Source organism: Strongylocentrotus purpuratus, unplaced genomic scaffold (assembly GCF_000002235.5).
Source record: "Strongylocentrotus purpuratus isolate Spur 01 unplaced genomic scaffold, Spur_5.0 spur5_scaffold_17, whole genome shotgun sequence".
In the NCBI taxonomy this organism is placed as follows: domain Eukaryota; kingdom Metazoa; phylum Echinodermata; class Echinoidea; order Camarodonta; family Strongylocentrotidae; genus Strongylocentrotus; species Strongylocentrotus purpuratus.
The window spans coordinates 21,142,450-21,157,453 of NW_022145602.1; the positions used below are offsets into that span (position 1 = coordinate 21,142,450).

At 36.5% G+C, this 15,004-nt stretch overlaps 2 protein-coding genes across 2 annotated transcripts; both read right to left on the reverse strand.

The window, feature by feature from the left end:
- Positions 1-306: 306 nt before the first annotated feature.
- Positions 307-10,588, reverse strand: LOC105436572 (adhesion G-protein coupled receptor G2-like). The gene is made up of 10 exons (XM_030987908.1): positions 10,302-10,588; positions 9,372-9,518; positions 8,705-8,890; positions 7,482-7,910; positions 6,996-7,160; positions 6,272-6,384; positions 4,304-4,575; positions 3,137-3,203; positions 2,410-2,668; positions 307-2,217 (listed from the first exon to the last, which is right to left on the reverse strand). Exons 3-10 carry the CDS (start codon positions 8,738-8,740, stop codon positions 1,525-1,527), a joined length of 2,034 nt encoding a protein of 677 aa, XP_030843768.1. The 5' UTR covers positions 8,741-8,890; positions 9,372-9,518; positions 10,302-10,588; the 3' UTR covers positions 307-1,524.
- On the reverse strand, positions 8,850-14,922 carry LOC115925105. Its single transcript, XM_030988301.1, has 8 exons — positions 14,804-14,922; positions 13,784-14,038; positions 13,096-13,208; positions 12,405-12,624; positions 11,232-11,348; positions 10,302-10,423; positions 9,380-9,518; positions 8,850-8,890 (listed from the first exon to the last, which is right to left on the reverse strand). The coding sequence occupies exons 2-8, from the start codon at positions 14,031-14,033 to the stop codon at positions 8,850-8,852; spliced, it is 1,002 nt and encodes a 333-aa protein (XP_030844161.1). The 5' UTR covers positions 14,034-14,038; positions 14,804-14,922.
- Between the last annotated feature and the right edge of the window lie 82 nt (positions 14,923-15,004).

A 15,004-nucleotide genomic window follows, 5' to 3' on the forward strand; every position in this document is an offset into this window, starting at 1 on the left:
TGTAAAGGGTACATGAGCATTTGTCTACATCAATAACCCACTTCTTGTGATGGCCAAGATTAAACTGATTGAATCTTTGCGCAGCATAAGACGTATGACCATTCGGTACAATATTGTCTGAAAATCAAGACTATTACTTTTGGGCTCTATAGCCCTAAAGTCGATTTGACAACTAATAGTCATTATTTTCCCACTTGAAGACATTTTCAAGCCCCACCTTTTTTAGGGAAGTTCTAAATTAGTATTATCTTTCAATTGCAGTTGGAATTTAACTTTTTCATTTTTTGGCCTGCAAATGGGACATAGAACCTTTAACAAACACGAACAAAAAAATGAACATAATTAATAAAATGTAAAAGACTTGCATAATACAAGCACACCAACGTAAATACACAACATATATATAAGGTTTTGCAGAAAGGATGTAAAGTAGCGAAAAATAAGAAAGAATGAAATAAAAGTTAAAGAACAAAGGGATAGACAAGTATCTACTCAGCCATGGATATCATTCTTTGAAAAATACTTTTTATGTACATCGATTTAAATCTGTTAATTGTAAAACTGAATCTTAGGCCTCGATTCAATGAATTCGATGTATTTATATATACAACAATATACAAACATATATTTACATATTCCAGAGTATGTATTTTTCAAAATGATTTGCCAAAGCGGTTGTATATGTTATTTCCTTACGTCTGTTTCCAATTATTCTAAATTAAACGTGTATCTGAAAACATTCGCTTTGATCGAGCTAAGTCACACGGCTTTTTATTTTTTTCAAAACTAGCCTGCCCTCAACGAAGAAATTAATAAATGAAGGAGATTAGTCAATTTGTCTGTCAATTGAATCTGTGTGTTGCCAAAGCCACTGGCATGTGTCTGTGATTTATTGGTTAAGGCATTGGCGTTCTCAGCCAGTGACCCAATTCATGGAAACAGTTTTGTCAACCTTTACATGAACATAAAAAAGTACAGCAATTTGGTAACTTCAATTTGTTGCACTATATATACATTTAACATGTCATGACTAAAAATTACTAAAAAGAATTGAACAAAAATCATCGCACCATCACCATCTTATTATATACTTTTCAACAAATAAAAAACCTTCTTTCTATGGAATACACCACAAAGTATCATTTATACAGCAAAACATATTATATCACGAGTACTTTGATATTAAAGCTACCATATATTAACGTAGATATATAATTTCGTCATTAAACTAAAATAAAGATGATAACATATAACAAATTGAACAGATAGTTCCTGAATATGTGGTGACGGAATATCGGTAAGCGCAAAATGGTCGGGGAAGGTTCAGCTGACGCCCAGCCCAGCCCACCTCTGCCTAGTATGCCAATATAAGATCATTCTATCTACATGAGACTTTCTTGCGATTTACATGAATAAGCTATTTTTTTAGTCAGTAGGAATAAATGCATCGCTATAGTCAAAACCTCTACTGTGCCCGTGGCCGTTTGCAAAATCAGTTGTACCACTGGCATCTATGCCTTTGCTCTAAATTTCTTTGCTGAAGTCCGTTGAATCAATAGGAAAGTTGACAGCAGCATCACTTGTTGCAGAAGCATCATCATCAATCCTCTCATTGTGAATGGTGCCATCTGCAGCATCATCAGGAAGACCGACGACAGCATCATTGTTGGTGGTAGCAACATCATCGGTGCCCTCAGTAGCCTTCTTGACATCAGTTGAATCTAGAGTAACACTGAGGGTGTCAGCATTCATGTATGAGGAAACGTCATCGCCTCTCTTAGTGGATTTTGTGACAGATGCATCAAGAGGGAGACTTACCGTCACGACATCAGTGCTTGTTGCATCACGATCCGTGTCCTTGTTCTGTTCCTCGGTGGAACTTTGGATATATCTGTTCATAGGTGGTGTGACTCCTTCTTCAACTTGGCTAACATCAAATGTTGGATTGAAGGTATACATAGGGTCTGGATTGTCGTCTTTGGTAGTCAACATGTAACTACCCCTGGCTCCTGGGCGCAATTTGCTTATCATGCCAGCTGTCGAGGATAGCGCCGTCGAGCTAACCACACCGCTGGAAGTGCTTGCTTCTCTCTTTAGGAACTTGTCGAAACAAGTTAGCCCCCATTTCTTACGGATGTGAGGCTTCCGGACGCAGTACAGTAGAAAGATGAAAAATCCTTGGAAGGAGTTAAGGACGACAAAGATTGGCTGAGCCACCTGTTAAACACAAATGTTTCAGAATTAATAATTCGGTATATGGCATCATGGACCTACTACGAATGTTCTTTAGATACTAAACATCTTAAGAGGTATTTTGGTGTATGTTAATATCATAACTGAGTTCTCATAATATTTCTTAGAAGAGATAGACACCACACAGGAGTTATTTATGAAGCTAGTTGTCTTTACCTGACTGAATGACGGGATCAGAAGAAGATATCCGGTGACCCAGGTCAGACCGAGCAGAAGCAAGATGCAGATCGCGTTCTGGACGCGTACGATAGTCTCTCGGCGTTCTTCCTTAGCCTCCCTTTTCACCCGGCCAGCGATGTTGGCTGACCGGATCAATTGTCGAACCACCAGGATGAAGATGACAATGTTGATGAGGAGAATGATGGACATGGGAATCAGGAGACCACCGATTTGAGCCCAGAATTGTAGAAAGCATCTGTTGATGGTAAATATGCATTTTGTAAAGTGACTGAATTAAATCACTCAATACTGGCTATTTTAGCGATAGTTAAAAGAAATGTCCATGGTCTTTCCAACATTTTAACAGAAGAACTTTCATTGTACAGTATTTCCCATTATTTATTTTGGCAAGTCCAAGCTTTGTTGTCCAATCCGTTACCAACAACATCTGAGATTTGAGTATGTGTGTTTACTGTATTCAATTGGTGGCCTTTCTAGAGCTTGGATCACACCACATGACCGCGAAAGTGATACTTAGATAGAAATTCGAGATCATCATTGCATACTTGCTAACTCATGAGATACCACAATAGAAAATGCCTATAATCTAGATTAAATAACAGAAACATGATTTTTCTGAATCTGAATTTGAAGATCATTAGGTATACCGTATTTTATGCAATCCAATATTCCAGCTAAACTTTTATTAAGTATTACCACTTACAGATCATCATGAGCATAAGAGTCTCTAGCAATAGCTCCGGTAAGAACCACGATGAAAGCAGGAATTCCTGAAATGAGATACGTGTATGAGAAAATGCATTTTGTAGTCATTCATAATATGCATATATTGGACAGGCCTGATAAAAACCCGATTTTGTTAATATATTTATCCGATTTTTTCCCGATTTTTTTCTTCCCGATTTAAAAAAAAAAAATTAAAAAAAAAAAAAAAAAAAAAAAAAAAAATCCTTTTTTTTTTTTTACCAGATTTTTTTTTCTTTCCCTGTTTTATCCTTATTTTCCAGATTCCCCCCTTATTTTCTCTATTCTTCCCTATTTTGCCCAATTTTCCCCCCAATTTTCTTACTCGAAAGGGGGAATGTTGCTACAGCCATTTTTTCCCCGCGAATCCTCTTCTTTCTTTTTTTACTGTAGGGAGCGTGGTTGAGGGGAAAACAAAAAAACCTATTTTTTTTTAGTGCTCACTATCACCCCTGATTGGACAATGGCCTATATTAATGCTTTCCTCGTTACTTTGTTATGCCTACTCATGTTCTCGTTCTATGTTCTAAGTTGTTTTTTCCACGGTTATGGCGACACTATGATTATTTTTTTAAAGAATTAGATATCTCGATTATTAAACTCTTGTTTGTACAAATCACATGCTACGCCGATTGCCGCGTAATAATAATAATGACGAATTACACATAAATGGCAAAAATGGCGAATTTATGTGCATTATTAGTTGATGCCTGTAGGACTATAGCCCGTCCTAATGTGATTTCCCCATAACTAATGTCCATTCAGTTAGTATGGCTAAGTGAATGTATTTTGCTAGCGTGTTGAACTATTTTGCTCAATAACAAAAGAAGGAAAATTAAAATTTCGTTTGTTATATTAATATAAAAATAATTTCCTTTGATCGCCCATTTATCTTCATTTTGATTGCGGAAGGTTGATTCAGGAATTAAAGCAGGTTGTTGCACCTTGTCAAACTCACTGCTTTATGGATACTTTCAGTACCTACAGGTATAAGTACAAACAAGTCGGGCGAAGGTTTCTGATCTAGAGACATTTATATGTATGTAAAAAAAACATACATACACTTCATGTTAATGGTACGCACTTTTCCAAGAAAAAAATATATTTAAGGAAACATATATCTTACCCCATGCAGCTAAGAAAGCCTTGATCATGAAATTCTGGATGTAGGTGTTAAAGATCTTCACAATGATGAGGTAGGTGTTGTACCCTTCCACACCCATCCATGCAATGGAGGACAACACGAAGTATTGAACTAGGGCCGTCAGGAACCCGCAGGGTCCAGCTTGGACCTCACGAGAATCCAGAGAGATCATGATGACAAATGTCGTGTAGAGACACAGCAAGGTCAGGCACAGACAGATGAAGATCTGGTTAGTCTGTTTGGTCCTCAAATCCCTATCAAGATTTTTACATTAAAATTAGGTTAGGAAGGCGTCGAAGCAAAACTATACCATGCATATACAGAATTACCATAACTTTATCAGCATCACAGAAGGATAGAAAGGTCACACAACGTAAACAACAAAGAACAAAAATAGGTGGTAAATGTGTGTGAAATGAAGGAGATTACTGGATTGTGCTCTACTTAAATATGTCTTCTATTACTGGGCACAAACCCTTCGAATGGCGACGCATGTTGAATGAAATCATCCCGGCTGTAACTATTCACGGCGATGTCAAATGAGAAGAAAAAATACGCCAAAGGTTTTGAAAATGACTATGAGTCCTACTCTATACAGTGCGTCCCAGAAAAAACGAAACCGAGAAGTATCGATGTTCTATCATAACTTTATCACAACTATAATTAATGAATGATACATATTTGGAAAGCTTAGAGTCTCCTCTTTCATGTGATGCTACTCAGATAGTGCATATTTTACGCAGGAGTGATTAAAAGCAATTTAAAGGAAGGAAACCAAAAAGACATTTGGCGGGCGGTATCTGAATTTTGAAGAAAAATTCACATTTCTAGAAAGTAGAGTTTCTGCCCTTTCTTATGACACCTCAATCAGGAAAATTGAGCGAGGAATGACAAAGTTCTGTTTGTTTAAAGTAGTGCTTGCATTTCCATAATTTTATCAAACGAATTCGTTTTCACTGGCTGCCTGCCGTATCAATAAACGAAATTAACAAAAGACTTAACTCCGTTTCGTTGACAATCAGCCGTAGACGAGAGTCTTCATGTATGGCTGATTGTCAACGAAACGGAGTTAAGTCTTTTGTCAAATCTGCTTTTTGCTACGGCAGGCACCCAGTGAAAACGAATTCGTTTGTTAAAATTATGAAAATGTAAGGGCTACTTTAAACAAACAGAACTTTGTTATTCCTGGCTCATTTTTCTTAATTGAGGTATCAAATGACAGTGCAGAAAATGACCTTTCTAGAAATATGATTTTTTTTCTTTGAAATTCAGATACCACCCGCCAAATTACTTTTTGGTTTCCTTCCTTCAAATTGCTTTTAATCACTCATGCGTAAAATATGCATCACATGAGTAGCATCAACTAAAAGAGGAGATTCTAAGCTTTCCAAATATGTATCATTCATTAATTATGGTTGTGATTAAGTTATGATAAAACATCGATACTTCTCGGTTTCGTTTATTCTGGGACGCACTGTACAAGCTGCACATCATGATGTCGGAGATTTGATCTATGAAGTTGATATAATATCTATTTACTATATTGATATGATTTAACAAATAAATATATTGTAATCTATTTACTACCCTCGTCACCGGGCACAACCCTTACATCACTAAGCAACTAATCATATTATGGCTGTTTCTCTTTTTCTTCTTCTTCTGCCCCTCCTCCTCTCCGCCTCTTCCCCTTTCTATCACGAACTGTACATTGTTGGTAGTAGTTCGCATGCAGTTAACAGCTCTGCTGGTTTAAAAAGAAGTGATACCTAACAGAACTTTGCTGCAGGTTTACACGTATGTCATGATGGTGTAAATAATAGATAATTTAATACAAAAGGGGCATATTTCAATTTGCATGATTGTCTAATAAATTCTAAAACTGCATCTCTTTTATAGTCTATATAACCATTCTTTGTTCGAAAGCTTTTTTCCTTCAAATGAGCTCACCTGTTCCACAGGTAGGTTGCCAATGTGACAAGAAGACTGAAGATAGAAATAGAGCATCCGATGTAAGTCAGAATGTTGTATGCTTTGATTGATGGCTCCTGTCTATGGATATCCTGTAACATGAAAACAATTGAGCCAAACTAATATATCTTCTTCGAATGCTCAAATGAAACTGATTGTTTGAAATAAGCTCTCCAAAACTCTCAGTGTGGTTAATTGAGAGCCGATAAATTCGGGGTTTATTTTAATAGAAAGGGGTGAAACTTCACATTACTAATGGAAAAGGGAAAAGGATATCACTTTACTACCTCTCACATAAGAGTCCATAACTTCAAACTTTATTTGATCTCAAGAGAGAGATTAATATTTATACCCAATTGTAGACCAACTGTAAACTGTATTGTTATTTGGAAGTGAAATGGGAACTTCTAGAGGTTGGATGATGACCGCTCATCCACAAATAACTGGTAGTATATTTATCACCAGTCTGGAAAGAAACTACTGTAGTAGCCGTGTCCATTTTCATTACAGCTGGAATAAGATATACTGTGTCCCACTTTAAAGTACATAGACCATATCATTTAATCCGTAGGACCAACTAGACCCCTTTGTCATTATGAGGATTATAGCTCTAGTAACCTAGTGCGTTTAGTAAGTCGGGGTACAGTTCTCCGGGAAAATTGTCTGGGGAGTAATAGCAACTGCCTAATTGCTTTTCACTGACCATTATAACAGCGAAGTTGGTAAGGTGATCACACGCACAGCGAACGCCCTCTTCGTCATAGCGCTCATCAGATGATGCAAATCCAGAAACAAGAACACATCCATCCTCGGACCAATCTTCCTCCTCCTCATCCCAGAATGAACACTTGGGATTCACGTATCCAGACTATACAACAGCAAAACAAAATAACAAAAGTAACAAAAAATAAGAAGGATAGACCCAGAGTTAATTTTGTTAGATAAAGCATGAGAGAAGAAGGATCAATGATTTAGATTGATACGTTTCTAAACCAATTTATGAGGAGAATCAAACACAGGAGTTTTAATAAACAAAAATGGCTTGAAATACATATAATGCTTAAGTTTTAACCAAAATATGAATGTCTTTGAATTTAATTTTCAATAAATACTGCTAAAGGCAGATTACAAGTAGGTATAATATATCGGGTAAAACCCTTTTCTGCCATTTTATTGTTATATGTCTTACCTTTATTGTAGTGAAGGTGAAGTTTATGAATTCGGTCAAGGCTGCTACCTTCCCTTGACCAATACTGAGAGAAATCACGGGCGAGTTAGCCGATCGATTGAAGCCTTCATTATCTACACTGATTGTGCGCAATGATTTAGAAATGAACAGGGCTGGAGTTGAAAATACATTGAAGTTGACCCGGACGTATTCACCACTTCCATTCGACGGCGATCCTGAGAGTGGGGCCGTGGACGAAATGACGGATGAAACTGAAGGTGGAATGCTGACTTGAGCGATGATGTCTGGTCTGGTAGCAATGACATCACCACGGTCAGCTTTGGTCGGAGCATTGATAGTAATATTGGACTTGGTCAGGTCTGAAAGAGTCGATCCAGCTAGTGAAAGCACAAGACCACGGCTTACGTCATCAGCAGGTACACTCTGGACCTGTTATGTGAATTAAAACTTCAATATTTTATTTGACTTTATTTCGATTTGCCCACGGCTTTGTCCCACAGTACAATTATTCCCTTTAGATTTTTGCGCTCTCGAAAACCTGGATAACTTGTTCTTCAAGCTAAATATAAGTAGAGGAAGGGAACTATTGCTCAGGCAGGGCTTTCTCTGTGGAATGCTCTCCCTCGAAATACTTGTAACAAAATGTTTTAATTTGAGTAGGTTTACTTTCAATCGTTCCCTATTTTATTTTTGTATGTATCTTATTTCAATTCTTTTGTGTATAATGCGGATGCTTTACGACGATTTCCTCTTTGCACGAGTGGGCCTTGCGCGATGCAAAGTAGATCCAGCACCTTACAACATTTTAATTATCATTATCATCAGCATTATAATTATTATTGCTGTTATTATTCACATCGTTATTATTACCATTATCATTTTTTAATATTATTGTTATTAGCTATGAATAGGAAATAAGGGAGGGAACCTTCGCTGTGGAATATCCCCCCTTGACAGATTCGTAGTAGCAGATGAGTTTAGGTATTAACAAATAATCTACATACTCGCCTATCTGAATTGGCATATAAACATTTGTCGCTCTCAATGTTATAAGTTCAATCTTCTCAAGTTCTTTGTGGTTAATGCAGATTCTTTAATTTGAGCTCAATGCAAACAATTACATACATTTTAACATAGACTTTAGCTTGTAAATAATTGTATATGTTAGTATCCTAGTTTAAGTCAAATTATTTGTTCAAGGCCAAAATATAAACTAATATCACCTGCACGGCTATATTTGGCTGCTGAATGTTGAGCATCCCACCATCGGTAACCTCAACACGACTGATTTGTTCCTCAAAAGCCTGGACAAATTTACTTATTGCCCCACCTTCTTCCTCAGCGGCTTCAAGTACCTCTGCTTCTACCTCAGCTATATTGCTCGCAATATTGGCAATGGACTCTGTTACCTGTCAAATTAAACACAAAAGATGGAGATTATTTAAACTATAGTAGGGTAAGGTTTCTAAAACTCGGAAATCAAACTGGATGACGATAGTGTATAATAACATGACAGCCTTAACACAGCTGTTATTTGAAGTTATTGCACAATCTCTGCAAGAAGCAACCGCCAAGGAGAGATATGAAAGGACAATGACATACTTTAACCTGAAATAGAACCAATTAACTATAATTCAAAATTTCCAAAAAGAGCCAGATACAGGGTTATGCTCAAGTAAATTTTCATTCACAGAACTTTAGCTTTGAGGCTTCCAATATTGTTAAAACCGATTATGAGATTCACCTCTTTCACATCTATGACAATGTTATTCATTCATCGGAGGGGAAACTCCAATCTTTTTCCCTTTCGATAATCATCGGAACATGATAAAATTAATCATCCATCGCAACTTAATGTTCAATATGATTAGTCTGGCATGTTGAAAATACCTCTTCACTTGTAAGATTTTGCTGCACAATGTTTGATGTTATCTCTGCCACAAACGTGACGTCATCTGATGTGATATCTTCGATGTTGGAAGTAACAGATGATACTTGCTGGCTCACTTCGTCTGCATTTTCTTCACTTACGATTACCTAAAGTTTGAGGGGAAATATCTTACAGCATGTATATTTTAGGTGATCTGTTAAGGTTATACAAAAGTTGCGAATATGTTACACTTATATTGCAATGTTACATGTTAGGTTCATTATTCCGTAAACCACCTTTATTATAAAAGAAAAATAGTGTCATACCTAATTTCACAACTCATGAACCGGTAGATAACCGCCTAAGGTTGTTAAAGAATTTTAAACAGACCAACATCTTATAAATGCAATCATTTGATAAAATTTTATTATTTCAACTTTTTTTCCAGATTTCAAAGCCTTAACAAACAGTTAAAAAATGAAGATACGTAGGCCTGTTGCAAGTGATGTTATTCTAACACTGCCAATGAATATGTCAGTGAATTTGTTGCCACCTTGTCTAAAAGTTATCCAAAGCGATTGTGAATGGAATGACATTAAAACAATCAGTAGGATTGATGAACTGTGAGCTATTCAATACCCGTCAGCCATGATTTTATGGCTTACAAATGAAAAGTAGGAATACACTCCAAAAAGTCGATTAAGAAGGGAAGATCAATTTATATTGTGTAAAATTGTACACAATACTGGGTAAAAAAATAAACCAAATCGGGTAAAATCTACAAAATGATAAGTCGTTCTATATTTATCTGTTAACAAAAAAAAAATACCAATCCCTTTTTCGGGTTTGAAGGGTCAGTGGTACGTACAATATACTAAACACAATTGCGTTACATACTATTTGGAGGTATTACAAAAATGATCAGATTAGTAAAGAAAATAAAACAAAACCTGTGCAATTTCGGTGAGTATATCTGTGACATTTCTAAATGGGCCGCAATTATCCACGGGTTGCCACTGGCTCTGGGTAATACCATCGCCGATACAGAGAGCCCGTCCAATGGGTTCATTTGCTGTTCGGTATTAAAAAAAAAAACGAAAAAAAATATCCATAAAACACTGGCAAACAGTCATATGCAAAGCAAAGAGGAAACATAAATAAAGTATAGCAGTTCTGTCTATGATTGAGAGTTTTTCCAAATAATTCATGACTCTGGAATATTCAACACATCCAACAACATTGGCGAATCTACAATTTTAATTTGGGTCGGAGGGCAGGAGGCTTGGGGTTCCTGCATTTAATATCCACGTGTGCCTCGCTCAAAATCAGTTTTGTTCAAGCAGTTTGGGGGCTTTAACATAATTAGAGAGGGCTTTGAGCCTCCAAGCCCCCTTCTTGATTCGCTAGTCGGTTGACCATCATGATTCTTAGGCTGTTCTGGAAATAATATGGCCAGTAAGTGAGTCTTTTATCATTCGACTTTCACAAATGTGTAAACGGAATTTGCGTTTTATATAGATATAAAGCTTCAATGTCGCTCATAATATTGAGCCTTTTTGCAAGCCTAAAGGCCTGTTCAGATATGACGAGGCAAAACAGCGGTGGTTTTTGTTTTTAATGATGGCATGACGTGTTATACGCTTCACCTTTCTACATCTTTTGACACAGAGATAAGTTAATACGCCCAAGTCATTTGTTGCAAGCAGTTGATATTCATTAAAACTTTACATTAAAAAGAAACCGGTAGGCTTTTTTGCGGCGGTTTATCGCGACATATCTGAACAAAACTTTGGGGAAATTGTCATATTGGTCGTTCTTGACAACCTAATCTCCAGTCTACTTCCTCGAATTAAAATAAATTACAGAAAATGAAAACTAACCTTGAGTAGTGTTGAATGGACACATTCCTGTTGAATTTGCCCAAGTTCCGTTTTCACCCACCGGAAATTCGACTCTTTCAAAGCGAGGAGAAATCCATGAGATATTCTGGCAAATAGCTTCACAAAAAGAAAGAATAACAAAGCATTTAAAAGAAGAAAGGCGTGATCGAAATTAAATTCAATGTTTGTTTGTTTATCTACAATAAAATGATTGCTGAGATTTGTGAAAATATTATTTTTCACCAAGGGGTGCCCAATGTAAAGGATGCTTAAACGTGCAGCGAGAAGGCAACTTGCTTAACTCGCCGAGGCACCATGATTAAAGCAGGGCTCCCACTTAACCGAGTTGGAGCACGAGTTTTGGCGAGCTGGCGCGATCTTATGGCAAGCAGTTTTATCATTAAAACACATTTCTTGATATCACGAAATCGAATTCTTGATATATGAATTCAATTCTTGATATAAAGAATTACCATTGCTTTACAACGTAAAATCATTTCTTGATATCAAGAAATATGTTTTAATGATAAAACGGCTTGCCATAAGATCGCGCCAGCTCGCCACAACTCGAGGCTCCAACTCGGCTAAGTGGGAGCCCTGCTTTAGAATTGTCGCCTTCTCGACCTAAACAATGTGCCTTAGCTAGTTTTAGCTACTAGCCTTCGTGTCTTCTCGTATTAAGCATGGGGACTTGGCGTCTTTAAGCACTCGCCCTCTCGCCTTCTTGGCCATAAAAAGTCGCACGTTTCTGCACGTTGAGGATTCCGTTCAATACAGAGAATTTGATAATTATAAACAAGAATGATACTTTGTTACCTCCCCCGTTTCTTTCTTAAATGAATTCAATGCAGAGACACTGAATGAAGGAGTGCTTTATCAGATAAAACTATTAATGACCCGTTTGTACACACGCACATGTATGTTTAATAAATCTTGCGTTTCAAATTATCTAGCGTACCAATGCCAGACGACCCGCTTCGTGGCGTATCCAGCATAGCAGCTGCTCTACCCCCTCTATTTTAAAGGTCCATGCAAAATAAATGCTTGCAATGAGTAATAACACAAATGCAAACAAAATACGTTATGACCCCTGGTTTTTCGCGTCCCCAACCCGCCATCTCTCTATCACACGTCCTTTAAAACATACTAAATATATATGACTGAACTCGATACCGTTATCTTGAACTAAAATGGTGTTGGAATCGAGGAAACCATTCGATTCATTGGCTAGACTCTCAAGGGAAAGACCGATAAGATCTTGTGTCTCCAGTGCCGTCATATTGGTCCGCTCGATGTAGATATTCATGTCAGCTTTGACGCTTCCTGGTCTAAGGGCTCTGCATACTACTGATAGGCTCTCCAATCCAGTACTAGTTCGGAGGCCGTGCGCCACCTTTACACAGGTAAAAAAACAACAAACAGAAAAGGTAAAACGTATATTAGATATTTCCCTTTTTAAGACTCATATCCTGTAACTTCTTAAAGTATACGTCATAACCGAAAACCCACTGTATGTAAAGTAAGTTAAACTTATGGTAAAACTAGATGTGTCTCGCGCATCTCTGACCAAATTACATGAATGTAGTTTAAAGAAGCATTACTGAGTCATGTTTGGTTGAAACTACGAACAATGTTTTCAAAGTTGCTAGTCATGCATGAGTGGGAGAAGCTCAAAATGTTCATGCTACATGCATGTGCTATCAGCCTTTCCCAATTCTGCTAGGACACTTTTTTCAAAATTTACTTGCATTCTAGAAATTGTACGGTTTAAACCCAAAACAATATTAGGCATTGCCTTGCAGAATATCACAAGAATGGGATAGGTCTCACAGATATGAACCAAATAATTTTAGAATATACTTACATAGGTGCTGATGTTGAACGCCGTGTCTGTAAAGAGTTTGGAAGTTTTGTCATGAAGCTCGTCGCGGAATGAAATTGCAAATCTAGCATTCAAAACTTGAATATTTGTCAGATCTGAAATGCAAACATACTTTTTACTTTTTACATAATGTACCTGGTAAAATCATGTTTGATTTGTGTTAAGTCATAGTATGTCTCTATTGTGATCGTAATATCGGTATAAATGTCACATTTTCACGTAAAGCATAAGAAAATGTATATATTAAAAACATAATTGCATGAACAAAAATGCATTTTGTATTATATATATATATATATATATTAAGTTGCTTTTTTCATCCGAAGTTTCATAAAGACAAATTTTGCTAACGTTGATCTGAAATAAAATCAACATATATTAATTTTGAATTAATAATTCATTCATTCTTTGCAAAGTTTGGGATAAATGCAAATTTACTCAGGCATATAATACTTTGGTTTAATACTTAGAATATGTCAGTCTTTAATAACGTAGGCCTGCTAGATTTATTTATCCCGCATAAAACTTTTCGCAATCACCAGGATATTCCACGCGTTTCAAGGGCAGACATGAAAGCATGATTAATGATACAGGTCGCCTTGATTATAGGCTACACACAATCCCTAAGTTTTGTTATTTGTCTATGGTTGGCCTAATTTAAAATCTTTACCTTTGACATATACAGATGCTCGCATCGTGTCTAAAGTTTCTCCATTTCTCCCTGAGCCTCGACAAAAGTAATACCCGATGTCACTGGGCGCGACAGACAGGATTATCAAAGGATTCTGATTTTCTCTGTTGGGCAAAAGGACATCATCTTTGTACCAGTGGTATCGCTTGGCATTGTTGAAACCACATGTCAGCTCCACGTTGGCATTGATGTTGACTATCTGGCTTGACGGATGCACAGAAATCTCCATAGGGACTGTATTCCAGGGAGGAATAAGAAAATGACAGCGAATGAGGTTATCATTATCAATAATGATGATGAAAATCATGACAATAGTAATGATAAAAATAATATCAATACTAACAGCAATGATAAGGAGGAGAAGAAGGAGAAGAAGAGGAATGAAAATAACAATAACAAAACAATACAAATAATTATGATAACAATAATATTAATAATAATAACAATAATTATATTGATAATATTCATAAACATAAGAATTAATACTAATATCCTACTACTACTACTACTACTACTACTACTACAACTACTAATACTACTTTATCTGCTACTCATTATAATAAAATAGTAATAAGGATAATAAGAGCAGCTAAATTCATATATACGTAAGTACCGGGGGATGCTCAAGGCACCAACAAAAACAAGTATTATGAGCCCTACACTTGCCACACGGGCCTTAAAGCATTCAAGGAATAAATTCCTAACATAAATAGTGAAAAATGTACATTAATGAATGGCGACAACAGATGAATATAAGCTCCCCCCTCACCCCAACAACATTGACATTTTATTTCATATCCATAGATGATAAAAAGACATTTGATTTACTTATTCAGAAATGGAAAGGTGGTTCATCATTTCTGGGATAAAACATTGAGTCAAATCACTTTCCAAATTTTAGTTACACTTCACCCGTTTTACGAAACGATGTGAATCATGGATTTGCACAACGTAATATAATATTTCAAAGACATAAGTAAATCCAAACGTATGACTTACGAGTCGATTCTTCACAATGGATCCCCTCATAATGATCTTGGCATTCACACTCGTACTGTCCTTGTCCGATTGGACTGCAGACACCATTGGCACACAGGTTTTGTTGGGTGCAAGGATCGGTGTTATCTGTCAAAATTTAGTTTAAATCAATTTGTAGTAGCATGGAACTTACCACTGAATATTTGCAGTTTTTTAATATCC